The sequence below is a fragment of the Syngnathus typhle genome, linkage group LG7 (genome assembly GCF_033458585.1).
Source record: "Syngnathus typhle isolate RoL2023-S1 ecotype Sweden linkage group LG7, RoL_Styp_1.0, whole genome shotgun sequence".
Classification (NCBI taxonomy): Eukaryota; Metazoa; Chordata; class Actinopteri; order Syngnathiformes; family Syngnathidae; genus Syngnathus; species Syngnathus typhle.
Window position 1 is genome coordinate 15,537,895 of NC_083744.1, and position 15,678 is coordinate 15,553,572.

A 15,678-nucleotide genomic window follows, 5' to 3' on the forward strand; every position below is an offset into this window, starting at 1 on the left:
ATTGACTGTAATAAAATGTTATCAAATTTCTACTTACAAATAAAGTTGTTGAAATGTTATACATTTTAATTGTTTTGTTTTTTTGTACATGGATACATGGATCTGTCTGCCCTATGGCCAAATGTTAATATTTGTTAGAATATGGCACTTCTCCAAAATTCCCCAGCTCAACTTCCCATGAAAATTGATGAGAAAATGTTCCAACCTTAATTGTCAGTGCATTGAATTTTTACGGTCCACTTCTTCACACCTCCCAGTCGTCGTCATCTGCCGCCGTTTGCGGGGCGGGAAGCGGAGGGATGACGTCTGACATTCTCGCAAAGGCTCCTCCGGCACTGCCGGGGGCGTCGTTTGGATCCCCACCGACTGGACCCTTCCCAGAAATACCTGAAGGGAGAGAGGGAGTGTCATTTTCACCTCTCCCAAATACACTTGCGTTTTTTTTTTATTTTTTTATACCTTTCCTGCGCAAGGCCAGCTTGTTGAAGAGGTCGGACATGAAGTCGACGCCGCTGGAAGCTGCTACGACTGCCCAGAGACGCCAATAAATCATTTGTTAGGTTTTTGACTCACACCACAAACTACGGCGGGAGAAAAGGCTCAAATTATTCTCGTCAAAAGTTTGCTAGTGGCATCGGATGCGAGTGTGACCTCATGGTGAGAAGGTCTAAAAGCATCTTCTGGACTTTTACTTTGTTATCTTTGTAAACTTTTGAATTCTCTTCATTGAAATACGGCTGCGCTAAACACGTGAATACAAAGATTGAGTCGTTTGGCTAACCCGAGGTTACTCGCTGGTTACGCTCGGCTCTCGATTGCTGAACGCTGCTTTTGGTGTCGCCGTGAATCAAACATTCCCACCTTGTTCCTGCTCCTTCTGTTTCTTCTTCTCCATCTTGCGCTCCTTGACGTTGCGCAACTTGGCTTTGCCGATGCCGCCGGCATTGCGGATGGACTCCAGGAGGCTGGCTCGGCCGTCTGAGGGCTGGACCACTTCGCTGGGGGTGCCGGGAACTGGGCCTACGGGGTTGAGGGAGGTTTATTTTCAATTTCCCTCCCGACCATTTCTATCTAGTTCCACAGAAATAATGATCACTTAGGCCTGTGTGATTGGCAAACCTGAACTAGGAACTCTGTCTGGAGCGATTTCTGCAGGAGGTGGTGGAGGAGGAGGAGGTGGTGGTGGCGGCGGTGGCGGTTGTCCAGCAGGAGTGGCAGGTGCAGGAGGAGGTGGTGGCGGCGGCGGCGGTGGGGGAGGAGGAACGCTTGGGTGATCCCCTGAAACAAAATAGGTCAGTCAAGCAACACCCGAGCTGGGTTCCCACTGCCTTCTACTGTTTGAATACCTGCGCTGTCCTCCGAGAAGGATGGAAGCTCGGGAATGTTGTGCGTGGGTCCCGACGGGGCGAAACCGGGCCCCAGGTCGGCGCTGTACGACAAGTCGTCGGCGATGCCGGGCAGGTCCGGCAGGTATGACGGCACGTCGATCTCTGGCACCTGACCCAAGTCTGGTACGTAGAAGTAGTTCTCTGCCGTCTGTCAAGAACATGGTCAAAGATCATCGTGGGATTTAGAACATTAAGGCATGTCAAGCATGTTTGGATGAATCTTGGGGGGGAAAAAAAAAAAAATCATCCCAGCTGATAGTTAGGGTGTCCCAATACTTTCGCTGTAGTTCATTTACCAGTCTCTCCAGCTGCTCTCTCTTTGTGATGGACAGCGGAGCATCAAAAGGTTTCTCCTCTTTTTCCGTCTTGATGGCCATGTGCGTCTTGATCACAGCTCCCGCCAGAGGGTCGAGGAAGACGTACTTCTTGTAGCTTCAAAACACAATGGATGCATGTGATGCAAAGTTACTGTACTGAAGTTGAGTTTGCGGTGATTTGCACTTTTTATTCTTTTGACAACTGTGTGTGTGTGTGTGTGGTTGTGTGCACTCACAGGTTCTCTGTGGTGTTGAAGAGCAACAAGGAGCTGACGGAGGAGATGTTGCGCGGAAGGCTACCCAGCCCTTCTTCCGTCTCATCCTCCGACTTCTTCTTTTTGCCTGCGCACACGGGGAAGTAGACCAACTTCTCCTGCCAGGGAGACAAACAAAAGGTGAAAAGCAGCAGCAAAAAAAAGTTACTTTTATCGAACCTACCAGCAAATGTTTATGCGGAACCTATTTTAAGTTTGTCTCCCCCCCCCCCAAACTGAATAATGCATTTGTGCACCAAAGGAAATTGCACAATGTGTTTTCATTTGTCTCCAGACAAGATTATTGGGAAAAAAAAATCTTATTGCAAAACAAAGCAGTGCTACCATGGGGAAACACTGTGCATTTCTTTTTCTTAACAGAGATATATTGTGCATTTTTGTTTACAATTCAAAACACTTCCCAGGTATGGCAAGATCAGGAACACTTTTCACAGATTACCTGTAAAGTCTTCTCGTCAAAGGGTCGAAGTTTGTTCTGGATTCTTTGCCGCGGACGGGGTTGCTTCGAGGGGTCGGCGGCCCCGGTGAAGATCGACAAGTAGTCCCGGAGTCGGTCTGGGGCCGGGTACTTTGCACTTGAAAAAACCTGGAAACACACAGCTTTTTGAAGGAGGTGTTCAATGCATCTTCTACAGAACCTGAAGCCTTTTCCAAGGTCTTCCAATGTTACCATGACAACCAGATTGCAATACTATGGCAGCATCTTTGTCCTCAAACACAACTTTAGTCACGTCTGCCCAACTATTTTTCTTTTTTTGCTACTTTACCTTGGTGGCTTTTTTACTGCCTTTGATTTTGTCGACGCGAGCCTGAACCAGTCGGATCCGGTCGGTGACGCTCTGCAGATGGCGGCGATTTTCCTCGACACTCTCGGACACTCTAAAAGCACCACACAAAGGGAGCAAAAATAAAGATCTGACAAGTGAGAATATCAAGTCAATTTGTGTGGAGCTTACCTCCTAAATATGTCAGTTGAGATGGTCTCCAGGAAGAATAACGCATCTGCTATTTGGTTAACGGCCTCCTCTCTTCTCAGGTCCGGCTGGATGAGAGGCACCGAGTACACCTGACCCTCCAGGCAGAGCTTCTGGGTCATCCTTTATCACAAATAGTGAAGCAAGACCCAAATGACTCAATTCTCTTGACTGGTTATGACTGCGGGAAAGTAAATCAATTGGTTTAAGACCACTTCACATATTTTCACTTTCATATGAAGCTTGTAGATTTAAGTCAACTCATTTGATGAAAAGTTGAGCTGCAATGTGTTTGTTTCCAGACTATGTGTGCAGCAACACATGACCGGATCATGTGTTGCTGCTAATCATGATGGCCCCATGACAACATTTCAGTTTATCAACCCTTTGTATACATCTGTGAACTTTTAAAAAGAGGTAATACACGCACACATTGAACGCATTCACAATACACACGCGATAAATGGAATATTCTACTCGAAACACTAGTGACGATTCAAAGGCTATGCACTTTACAACGATGGTAACGAAAAGTCACATTGTATAAAACAATTTGAAAAGCACTCTTTTATAAACAAACGCCTTACCTGACCATCAATTTTATTAACACTCCCAGGTCATATAGATAGACTGGAAAAACGCTAGGCTAACGGCGCTAGCATAACAACAGTCTGTTTGCTCGTGCGTTTTTGTGTCATATGACTTCACCGTGTTGCCTTCAGGTACCCTCGGAAATATTTCTGACAGTTACCTCGAGCGGCACTAATAGGACATAACGATTATATACAAATTCCAATTTAAATTTTTTAACACGCCTCCCACCCCGGATTTCACTTAATTTGTTAACTTATTAACACTTTCAAGATAGAAATTTGGTGGAAACGCTCGGTGTACACAATGTACACTTTACATGAACGCGACCCCCCTGTATTTCCGTGTGTGGCGTTTAAGTGCCCACGGAAATGTAAGAAGCCATCCACTTCCTACTGAGTGAATAGGCAAACCGACTGCATCAGTGGAGATTGAATAGTTCGTTTTATTCCATTAGTTCTGATCATTTATTTTTATTTAATTGAAATTATTTAATGACTACATTTTGACTGTGATTCAATGCACCGTTTATTACATGCCGTTCGCGTGAACCCAAAAGCGATTTATTCTGCTTTGAGGCCTGTAGGGTGCGCGTTTGTCCTGAAGTTTGATCATCGTGTCTTCTGTGCGTAATGGCGCATCAGTGCCTCCTCCTCCCCTTCTGCACCCCCCCCCCCCCCCCTCCCTGCGATCACAGCTGGATCTAGTTCCTCTCTTCAGCATCTCTCAGCGCAGTAAGAGAGGGAGACAGGAGGGAGGGAGCACAAGTGGAGGCGAGCACTATCGCTGCATCCTTCCAAAAGAAGAAAAAACAACAACACCGCCAAGGAGCGCTCGTCCCTCAACATCCTCCCTCTCCTCTGCGTCCTTTTTGCCTGTCTCTTTCTGGCCATTGTCCGAGCCTCGCGTGTAGGATGAGCTCCAGCCTGCTGGATAATCCGGTGCAGGCAATCTTGTACCTGCGGGAGCTCACCACAATTGTGCAGAACCAGCAAAGTCTCATCCAGACGCAGCGCTCCCGCATCGAAGAGTTGGACCGGCGGGTGGATGAGCTCATTGGGGAGAACAGGCACCTGCGAGATGTCCGCGTGCAGCAGCATCAGCATCCTTACCCCGCGTACCCGCACCACCTCCTCCATCATCACCATCAGCTTCACCCCGACCTGGGCTGCCTCCATCACCTCCACCTCGCTCAGGACCCCCAGACCAAAAGCTCCACGACGAGCTCCGCGGCGAGCCCCGCGCCGGAGCAAACGGCCGCACCGGAACAACAAGTCGACGGGGCCGAGGTGGTCCGGGCTCCTTCCGCGGAGCCTCTGGACCCGGGGGACATGCAGCTGGTTCCAGCTGAGCTGACCACCGATTCGCCGGTCGAGAGCGAGCCGGAAAACGGTGGGAGTTGCACCGGCTGCCGCTCCTTGGTTCCGATGACCCCGTCTACTCTGTGTCGTTCGCTGGCCCTCGCCAAGACATCCGAGTGAGTTCATACACACACAAAAGATGGTCCGGAAAAGCTTTAGAAAAACACTACTGCGCTCGATTGCTGTGTACCATTAGTCTCTCATTTTCTTTATAATTTTAGTTCACCAAAAAGGTTGTTTTAATTATTATAATTTATTATAATATCCTGCACGTACATTGAGCGTTGCTCAGTGTGTGTGTGTGTGTGAGGGGCAGAGAGAGATACAGAGGTGGATTATTTAAAAGCGAAACTGGATCATTACGTAACAAACAGCTGTGTGACAACATATGTGTGTGTGCTTATAATAAATACATGAGTGTTTAATGCACATTTGTGTGTGCAATGTGTGTGTCAGTAATGCATGCATGAGCAAGTCATACATGCATGTGTGTGTGTGCAGCCTAGTGTATATGTTGATGTGGATTTGTTGAGTGTGTGTACTATGTGTGTGTGTGACGCATGCTTACGTGTGTGTGTGGGTGGGGGGCAGCCTGCATGGTGAGTGATGTGATGCGGCCACGTTGCTGTTCCTGCTGTTAATGAACGTGCGGCTTTTTCACGTCTCACGGGGTATCCGACGGGCCTCTGATGTTTTCTGTTAGATGAGACGCACGTGCACCACGTGAACGCGTGCACCCGCACCACGCCACCTCCCCTGGCGTCATAGTGCACCACTTCTTCGTCTAATGAGAGGAAGACACTTTTTTTTAGCTCCTAGATCAAACTTGTCAAAGGTCCGGCCTACGATAGCACTCCATTTATATTTTAGCACCATGTTGCATATGCTAAAAGTAATATTTGACACAGACTGCAATGCTGTTAAAAAAAAGAAAAGGTAGCGTGAGATGTCAGAAGGGGTCATCCGTCAAAACCGATTGGCTGTTAAATTGAAGTACTTTTTTTGTGACCTAAAATGCCTCATACAGTACAAAACGTTTGTAAGACGGTTGCCCCTGCTAACATGGCCGCCATGTGTTAAGCCTGCTCTAGTCTAGTGTGTATATCTCTGACAACCGTGACACAACATGTCTCTCACTGTAATTACACCACAGCGCTGTAAAGTGGTGCTGGGGCCAATTTTGAACCCAACAAACTTTGAAAGGTGTGTTTTGAGCGAATGGACACTATTTTCCGGACGTTCAATCCAGACTTTGTTGGTTTCGGTGTAATTAAATCACGATTTAGCTGTACTTGTAATTTTTCTAAAGAGGCTAATAATTGAAACTACATTTCTCTAGGTTGTACTTTCTGCTTGTGTCAATCGCTATTTAGTTTTGGTTTTGAATGTGGGAATCTGCTCGGTGCTTCAAGTGGATAATAACGATGCTCGGCAACTTGAAATCGGTCATGCTTCGTATTGTAACTCTTTGAAACCTTCGCTGAATGGAGCTTTTGTGGAGTTCCCAGTAACCCTTAACCTTGTCTTTGCACAAACTCTATGAGTTCATCAGTTGTTTTTTCATCTGTGCTGATAGTCGCAGGCCTTCCTCTGCACGAATAGGCAAGAACACATCCTGTTTTGACAAACAATAAATTGTACTGGAGCGGTGTGCAGGCCATGAAGCTTCTCAACTGCAGGTGGGGGTGGCAACAAAACGAGCCCAAAAACAATTTTGCAATGCTCCAACTTGAGTTGGTGAGCCACGGAAAATGGAATGATATGCTGCAAATCCTCAGCTCTCAGAGGATGTTGGATTCCCAACTGCCTGAATGATATACCTGAAATGAAATTGAAAAAAGCAAGTGGATAGATGGATGGACGGACGGGAGGACAGACATATAGACAAATAGCTAGCTCGCTAGTTAGCTAAACAGATCGATAGATAGATCGATGGATAATGTGGTGTTCCTAATAAAGGGGCCTTGTTGGCCTCACACACTATCAGTGCCTCTCCGTCCAAACGACACGTGCGCTGGTGTGTAATCTTATTTTGGCTGCGTGTTTTGTGTATTTCTGCATTGTTGCCAGTGTTGCCGGTTCACGTGTATGCACCCTGGAGGTTTTGCAGAGAAGGAAGTGGTTCAGAGAAAGGATTCTCTCCCGCTCTTTCCAGCTGAGCCTTCTCTATCTGGCCCACTTAGCCCGTGGAGCGAACGGTAATCAGCCGTTCTCAGGAGGGGGAGCGAGAAATAGAAGATGCACGCTCAGTAACGCTCTTTGATGGAAGCCCCCCTCGGAAGGAGCTCGAGGGCTGACTTTGGAGCGGACCAGCTCAGGTGCAGGGAGAAGACCACGCAGGAAAAGGGGGAAAAAAATTCCATTTTGGCCGAGCTGTCTACTCGCTTTATCTATCCCGAACAAACAATCTTCGCCAAGGGATTCAGGGACATCCCGCGGTGTCCGGGAAGGTGCACAAAATGTACCGGCGCCATCCTGAGCGCCCGAGTCGCGTGCCAGGCTTCCGGAAAGCGGGAGACGACTGAACATACTGCGCTTGAAGTAGCGGTACAAAAGAGCAAGGCCGCGTAGGCATGATGGCAACGCCGGCCGACAGCAAAAGGCCGACGTAGCCTTAAAATATTCACCTGCTCTTTTTGTACGCCGCCTTGGGTGCGGATGGCCATTAGGTGGAATGCCTTGTACAAAAGAATGAAAAGCGTGCTTGTGGATGACGGCCTCCGGGACCGCAAAAAATGAGCAGGAACTGCGCTTTTCTACGACCATTCCCTCACTAATGAGCAACGTTTGCTTTTTTTACTTACTGTGGGAGATCTATTAAGGAACTCGCTTTATTTCTCCTACGGGAAAGCACCGAAATGGGCAGCAAACGGTCAAGCGATGCTTAGCGTGTACATTTCCGAGGTTGCACGTTAGCTTCAATGGATTGTCATTTTTTTTTGTCGCAGGCCGCAGCGTTGTCATCGTTTCCTTCAGAGGGGTAGTATGACTGTCAACCCAAATAAATGTACGAACGTCTCATTTTAAATACAGGCTACACAACAAACTGATGAATAAATACTTTTGAAGTCAGACACTGATTAAGAACCAATTTTTAAAAAGATGCTAATAATTGCTAGAACCATCTGTATTTTTTTTTTTTAAAAGTGAAGACAATCTGCAATTTTAGTACTGACACAATGTTTTCGCGGGCCAAATATAATGACACTGCAGGCCAAATTTGGCCCGCGGGCCAGAGTTTGACATGGTAATTGTCCGTAAGTCCAAATGAGTGAACGTCAGCCCTCGTTTCAACCCCCGAACAGAAAGAAGCGCAGTGGAAAATGGATGCATGCGTTCTTCATGTGGAAGTTGCGCAGAAAAGAAATCTTTTTATAGCTACGACTGTCACTGTGAGTCCTGGCGTTGATTCTGACTGGCTGTCACCGTGACTTTGCGTCACGTAGAAGATGCCGAGCGCAAGTCAGGAGACGCAGTCAAACGTGAAAACGTGGGAAAAAAAGGACTTTTACCGTACGGCGAGGTGATCCATCAAAAGTATTTACGAGGGTCTTACTAGCAGTAACGGGAAGCATCTAAGGATTTTAGTAAGTCTGTTCACAATAGATTTAATGCTTGCAAGTGTATTGCGTCATTTATGTCAGTAACTCAGACATGGTAGCTAAAATAATATTTCAAAAATATGAATGAAAGTGTGCTAACTTGTACGAGAAGGGAAATAGCTGCAAGTGACCATCTGTCACGTTGATTCGGGGACACGGCTAAATTACAGCCGTGACTGATGGATGCATCGTGGCTAGCAACATCTGGATGCACTGTAAGCAGTCTCAGCCTGGAATTGACCCACATATGGGTATTTACGAAGGGATCAGTGCCAAATAATCCCGAGGAGTTTAATGAAAGTCTCTTCTGGATTTTTTTGGGCGCTTGGCAAAACAAACAGACGGGATAAACAAGTTTTCTCTCTGCTTCGCAGAAACGAAACGGTGCTGCATCAGTTCTGTTGCCCCGCCCCCGAGCATCCTGAAGTTGACGTCAGCGGCGCATCCAGGTAAGATGGCTTCAATTCATATATTTTGCCGAAATTCCCAACGGCCACCGCAACTCATCGTCAACAAATATTTCTTCCTCTCTTTTGTTGGAATGATTGCTAAACTGTTTCTACCCGCATTGCTTACTAGGTGATCAGCATCCTCCATTTTCATCATTCTCACTATCAATGAAATGATCTCCTTGTTTGTAATGGGGCAGCCATCATTGTAAGTCCCCAACATGGCCATTACACAAAGGTTTATTATTACACCAAAGGACATTTTGCTCTGTGTGCAGTTGACCGCACACATTATGGTGTGTTTTTGTGTGTGTGTGTGCGGTTGTGGTCACAGATGCAGCCACATTAAGCGCTTGGTAACAAATAGCCGTCCAGGACCTCAAGGTTATTGAACGCACAGGCATCAGTGAGGGAAATAAGTGCCGATACTGTCAATACCCAATCGCCCCTAGCAACTCGCTGATGACGCGATGGCCATCACTGCCATAGTAACGAGGGGAAGGGGAAAACCAGCCATCTTGCCTTCTGCTTGGCATTTGGGGAGTTCTGTCGAGCGGCGATGAGTTCATGTCTCCGTGTGGGTGTTTTATTTTTATTATCTTCAAATTGTAAATTGGATTTACAGGCGGCAGTAGAAATATGCAACATTTTAAAATGAGGATGAAGGAAATGATAATTGAATGAGCTTTCGTATCCAATTTTTCATAGCAAATCTTCAAAACAATCTTTAATATTTGAAATCATTAGATGTCGTGGAGGTAGAAAAGCGCCGCCATTTAGGATACCTGCTTCAATGAGTTCAAAAGTTCAAATGAATTTGGATCCTTACATCAGGATAAAATAAAAGACCATTTTGGAACGCACCAAAACATTTCATCCGTATGTGCCAAAGCACAATGGCTGGGACTCTGGAGTGTAGAAAGATCACAAGTCAAATTTTCTCCCGATTGGATCCAGATCCCACATTTGGCAGCAATTTAAAATGAACATTGGCTATGGCAAGGAACGTGTTCAGTGGCTTACACTGTATCAACATTCAATCTCATCAGATCAACATGCAATTTGTGGGGCTTATGGGGGATCTTATTACATTCTGCTGCCTTACATCGGTGAGAAATTCGGCACCTTTTTTTTAATTCCATCCAAAATGAAATCATCCTCATGACAAACGAGGCCCTGATGACGAGAAGCCGACATTTGCGTGGTGTCACGTGACACGTGAGTTGTCCAGTCGAGCACAAATAATGACACTTCCTCCCTCTCCTCTAAGGTCATGAGCAAAAAACGGTTTGCAGGGCTGTCTATCCTGCACTTGTATATATTTCTCATTCACGAATGCAATTTGAGCAGGAGAGGACAAACCTCTCCTGTCCTCAAGGGATACATTCGATTTTTTTTTAAATGGATAGATAATATTATGAAAACGAAATATAAATGGATAATATTTTTTAAAAAGTCTTTTTATTAAATATGTCAAATTTAATCTGCAATATGACTATATTATTTTGAAGTGTAATTGATAATCAATAATAATTTATTAATATTATTAATTCAAATGACCTTATTATTCTTTCTAAAACTTTGCATTTTATTCTTTATAATACATTGGTTGACACAGTATTAACAGGCTGAATTAAAAAAAAAAAAAAAAAATTCTTGACAGATGTGCACTTGTGCCTCATGTCCCAAATCCAGTGACAGTAGTGGGAGTGAGTGAGGGTGTCTCACAGAGCATTACAGAAGCTTTTTGCAGTCCAGTTGCATAAATTGCTCAACTCTTGCCTTTTAAACCCTCTAATGTATTCTCAACGTACTAATGTATTCGAATTGGACTCTGGATTTCTCTTTACGCAACCGTCCTATTTGCCACTGAACCTAACTGGCTTGAGACACAATGCTTCTCTGGTGGCCTTGTTAGTGAGAGAAATATTGGCGTGATAACAACAATAACAAGAGGAACTTGGCGTATGCGCCTTGAATTGGATTTTTAACCTGCTTGCTGTTGTTCAGCCTTCACCGTGCATTGTGTTTACACTTGTGAATACACTCCTGAGTGAAAGAAGTGTTTCGAGGAAATGGAGGAGGGAAATCACAATACGTTACTTGTCAAATGATGCTCAAAGCTCACAGAGGACACGTTATGGAAAATTGCCATTTGTATAAAAATTGGCGGATCTCTGGAGTGCGTGCCCGACCATTGAGTGTGAAATTACACAAGCAAGTTAATTTTTGGGGGGAATTGTGTATATTCCCCATATTGTGTCAGGAGGCGGCCTGTTTTTAGCGTTTTGTTTTGCTAATCCAAAAATGTCTTCACCCATGGCTCGCCGGCTAGACTGAGTGAAAATCCGATATTTTCAAGTGATGGATAGACGATAACGGAAAGCTAAAAGCTAAACAGATGCAGAAATTAGCATGAGCCCAAAGTGTTGAAAAGTAAAAATCCAGACTGGCTAATCTCAAAATACTTTTAAGATAACTTTAACATATCCACAAATCAATTTTGGAATCGCCCTGACCTCATTTTCCCCTTTGATAGATTTCAGTCGTAAAAGAAGAATATTTGTCCCTTGAATTAAATAAAACGAAGGACGGGGGAATTATTGAAGAGAGTCACTATAAACCACGTCAAAGCGGCATTAAATTAGACTATTTACAATCGTATATATTATTCATTTTCCTCAGCCTCAGATCTATTACAGATGATTATTTGCGAAATATCTGCAGAAGCTGATGAAGTTATCGCTACTTTTTATGCAAGTCATGTTTGACTTTCAGGCGAGTGTCTCACTGTGTCGCAAGCGCATGCAGACGTTCTCTTGCTATAATTGACACCGCAGCACTAGATGCAACTCTATATGAGCGCATTTGTTCCCATACAATTTTATATTATATTTTATTCCATTTTATTATTGTATATGCTATCCAGATATTTATTAGGTAAGGTAACATGGCGAATGTCGCCTAGCAACAAATATGACATACGAAGATACAATACTAGTTATCTCCTGGTGCCCAAACCTGCAAACTCCTCCCGGGAAAGTTGGAGCTGAGAATTGAACTCGGAACCTTGGATTGCGAGGCGAATGTGCTATACCACTGTTCTTCCCATCCAACAAAACGATACCCTGTGCAAAAGATTAGAATCAGTCAGTTCAGTTTTTATTTTTTTTTCCTCCGGCCAAAATATAGATGAAATAAATCATAATACATAATCGGACTGTACATAATTTAACACATTTATTATGATTATAATATCATGATAAAGGCTTGAGAGAAGATTTAAATGAATTTCTGCTGCAAACTGTGATGAAATTGTGTCCTGCTATGGCCTCTGGCTACTGCAGTCATTTCCCACCTGCTGCTCCACACAGACACACACACGCACACACTCCACAGATGTGTTGTGAAGGTCATGGACGGAGGCGAGCGCTGATGACTATCGGCTCTTATTCCCACGACAGCGGCCGGTTGCTGAGCCTAGAGGACGGCTCGTCCTCAGGAGGACGGGACGCGGACGGCACCACTGCCAAGCGGGAGGGGCCCAGTGACTATGAAATCTCCCTGGAAAACAAAAACAAACAGGTACGCCCTTCTCCGGGCATGCGGGGACGTCAGGGGCACATGGTAATTCGGGATTACTGAAATCACATCAAACTGAAATGGAACATAGTGATATACAATCAATTCTACGCAAAGTTTTTGCTAATTACAGGCCAACCTGGTTTCTATCCCCCGTGAATAACAGGGTCCAATAATCTTGAATTGAATGTCCCTGACGGGCCCTCATATCGGGGTGTATTTTTCGCCCTTGGCGGGAGGGAGAGGGAGCGACATTTGTCTTTGAGCATGGGGGGGGTGGGGGGGTCGATGGTGGCAGTAAGGGGGGGGGGGGGGGTGAAAATGACATTGCGTGCTGCAAAAGAAACCCATTCAGATCTATTTCTGTCTCTGTTGACATGAAAGACAGAGCGAAAAAAGTGAACGCCAGTATCTCAACATCCACAGCGACAGGAGCATGAAAGATGCTAGGTTGCCATGGTAACAGCTAATAACGGCCTTTGTGTGTGTGTGCGTATTTTTTGCGGGGTGTTCTCATGGTGTGCGTCGGCTGTCCTCCTTTTCTTTATCGCTCTGATTTGTCTTTGCTGGACAGTTTGGCAGTGTAACTTTTTTGAAGGGGACAATTCATTAGGCACGCCTGGTAGAGAAATCCAACACGAACGTCGTCTTCTCTCTCCAGATAGAAGACCTGGAGCAAAAGTACGGAGGCCACCTCATCGCCAGACGGGCCGCCCGCCGCATCCAGACAGGCTTCCGTCAGTACCAGCTCAGCAAAAATTTCCAAAAGATCCGCAACTCGCTCTCGGAGAGCAAGCTACCGCGCCGGATCTCCCTGCGCCAACCCAGCCCCTCGGGACGGGCCCGCAATAGCACCCAGAGACACAGTTACTCTCTCCATCCGGGAGGGGGGCAGATTCCGCTTCGTTCCAAGACGCCTCCTCCGCCGCCGTGTCGCTCCACCTCTCTACCGCCGTCTCCCGCGTCTGCCCCGGCAGCGGCCGCCGCTCCCACCTCCGGGGCGCCGCCCTCTCAAAGCCCCGGACCTTCGCTTTCGCAGCTGGAGGACTGTTTCTCCGAACAAGTGAGTCTGTTTGAATACCAGAAATTCAAATCCTGCTTCTCCGGGGTCCGCCCTGGGCTGGTCACCAGTCAACAAAAAAAGTCACATTGGAACCGATGGACGATGTCGATGTCCTCATGAGGGTCACGTATGACCTGGAGCTTTTGCCAGCTTACTTTTTGCCAAGAGAAAGCAGTGGACTCGTGCCAGCCAATCACAAGGCACATCAAGACAAACAACTTTGCATCGCACATCTTCAAGGTTGCTTGTCCTCATTATGGTGAGCTGGAGCAGCTCCCAGTAGACATCTGGATATACTCAATATATATCTTGTTTTACCAGATGATCTAATAAGACACTGTCGTTACTCATTTGGACCCATCGGTCTCGCAAAATGCAGATAATTAGCTAACCTGCTCCAATAGGAGACCATTTCAACCTTCAGTTCGCTCCATTGTACTTTATCATTATTAGACATTAACGTAAGTGTTCCTTTTAAAATGTGCAGAGTATCCTAATGTGACAAAAGAAATCCATCCATCCATCTTTAAAAGCTCGTTTTGTCTTTAGCTCACATTCACACATTCTAAGAGGCTTCAAATAACCATAGTGATTTTCCGACAATGATTTTTAACGAGGATCTCCTCACTCTGAGGCGATCAATGCAGAGAAAAAAAATGGTTTTGGGGGACGTTCCACCCGAGATTCCAAGACAAATCTTCTGATTGTGAGGCAGTCGTGCTTACTGCTACTCCCCCGTGACAAATTTGTTTTTGTTCCGTCAGCTTCACTCGCTTGCCCAGTCGATAGATGAGGCCCTCCGCGGTTGGAGCGTATCCGAAGGTTCGGAGGGCCAAAGCCTCCTCATGGACCCCGGGGCCCTGTGTGCGGCCGCCGAGAGCGCCTGCCTCCCCCGCAGCGCCAGCTCTCTACTCATGGCCTTCCGGGACGTCACCGTCCACATCGACAGCAATAGTTCCTACACCATCTCGTCCGCTACCACCACCACTACCACCGCCTCGCTGGGCAACGCCGGCGGCGAGGCGGGCAGCAGGAAGACCTCGCTGAGCGGGATGGGCTTCGTCGGAGGCGAGTCCGGCGAGGAGCCCGAGTTCCCGGCGCCTCCTCCCAGCGAGGAGCTGGAGAATTTGGACCCGGGGTCGCGGAGGGGCTCCGCCGTGCCCCTCCCGGGGGGCGCCCCGTACGGCGACGGCATCTCGGACAAAGCCGGGTCTACCTCCACGTCTACCTCCGCCGCCATCGTCACCTCGGCCCAGTCAGACCAGCAGCCCGCCCAGATTTACACCCAGTACCAGCAGTATCACTACACCCACCCGCAGCAGCTGGCGCCGGGCGGCGGCCCCGATGCCCTGCAGGCTCTGGTGGTCTCCCTGCCCAGGGATCGATGCCAGGATCCGGCGGCCTGCCGTTCGCCCACCCTCTCCACCGACACACATCGTAAACGGCTCTATCGCATTGGATTAAACCTCTTCAACGTGTGAGTGCAAAGTACACTTTTTGCCTTGGGAGTTTTTTTTTTTTTTTTTTTGGCGGGAGGGGCCCACTACCGACAAGAAAATAAAGCCAAAGGCATCGAGGCGATGGAGGAGGTATAAAAAAAAAAAAAAGAAAAAAAAAAGGAGCATGCACAATGTGAAAGCAGCCATAAATAGAGGGAGAGCACCACTGGCCTTTACTTCTTATCATTACTATTAGTTATTGCAAATTAAAGATGATTAAGGAGCGCGCTTGGCTGGCAGCCGCTCTGACCCGGACGAGTCGTCAGCTCTCGTGGAGAAGTTTCTCTCTCTCTCTCTCTCTCTCTCTGTCTCTCTCTGTCTCTCGTCGAGCACTTGCGAAAGAGCACCAACATTATATTCTGATGAAGTGTTATGAAACGGCTTCAAATGGGTTGTTAATATTTCATAAATGTTAACTAAGAACAGCAAGAGTCCAATACATTTTTTGAAAGCGTAATATGCATTTCCATTGTTCTTATTTTTATTTGTATCGTTTCTTATGACACATAAGTATTTATTTATTTTTATTATTTTCTTGACTATTTTGACTACTATTTTTAGTTAAAAAAAACATGTT

At 46.4% G+C, this 15,678-nt stretch overlaps 4 protein-coding genes across 4 annotated transcripts in view; 2 read left to right on the forward strand and 2 right to left on the reverse strand.

Moving 5' to 3' along the window:
• Window positions 1-45: 45 nt before the first annotated feature.
• On the reverse strand, window positions 46-3,700 carry wash1 (WAS protein family homolog 1). Its single transcript, XM_061282204.1, has 11 exons — window positions 3,542-3,700; window positions 2,937-3,077; window positions 2,748-2,859; window positions 2,420-2,566; window positions 1,942-2,078; window positions 1,685-1,820; window positions 1,347-1,536; window positions 1,120-1,278; window positions 862-1,020; window positions 460-528; window positions 46-387 (listed from the first exon to the last, which is right to left on the reverse strand). The coding sequence occupies exons 1-11, from the start codon at window positions 3,547-3,549 to the stop codon at window positions 245-247; spliced, it is 1,401 nt and encodes a 466-aa protein (XP_061138188.1). The 5' UTR covers window positions 3,550-3,700; the 3' UTR covers window positions 46-244.
• Window positions 3,701-12,120: 8,420 nt separating this feature from the next.
• Window positions 12,121-15,678, reverse strand: part of ptprq (protein tyrosine phosphatase receptor type Q) — a 39,214-nt gene continuing 35,656 nt past the window's right edge. Inside the window, exon 50 of the mRNA XM_061282651.1 lies at window positions 12,121-12,598. The gene's annotated coding sequence lies outside the window, so the exon portion shown is untranslated. The remainder of the gene's footprint in view (window positions 12,599-15,678) is intronic.
• LOC133156727 (IQ motif and SEC7 domain-containing protein 3-like) lies at window positions 12,393-13,722 on the forward strand. Its single transcript, XM_061282647.1, has 2 exons — window positions 12,393-12,542; window positions 13,201-13,722. Exons 1-2 carry the CDS (start codon window positions 12,393-12,395, stop codon window positions 13,720-13,722), a joined length of 672 nt encoding a protein of 223 aa, XP_061138631.1.
• Window positions 14,205-15,102, forward strand: LOC133156728 (IQ motif and SEC7 domain-containing protein 3-like). Its single transcript, XM_061282648.1, has 2 exons — window positions 14,205-14,261; window positions 14,367-15,102. The coding sequence occupies exons 1-2, from the start codon at window positions 14,205-14,207 to the stop codon at window positions 15,081-15,083; spliced, it is 774 nt and encodes a 257-aa protein (XP_061138632.1). The 3' UTR covers window positions 15,084-15,102.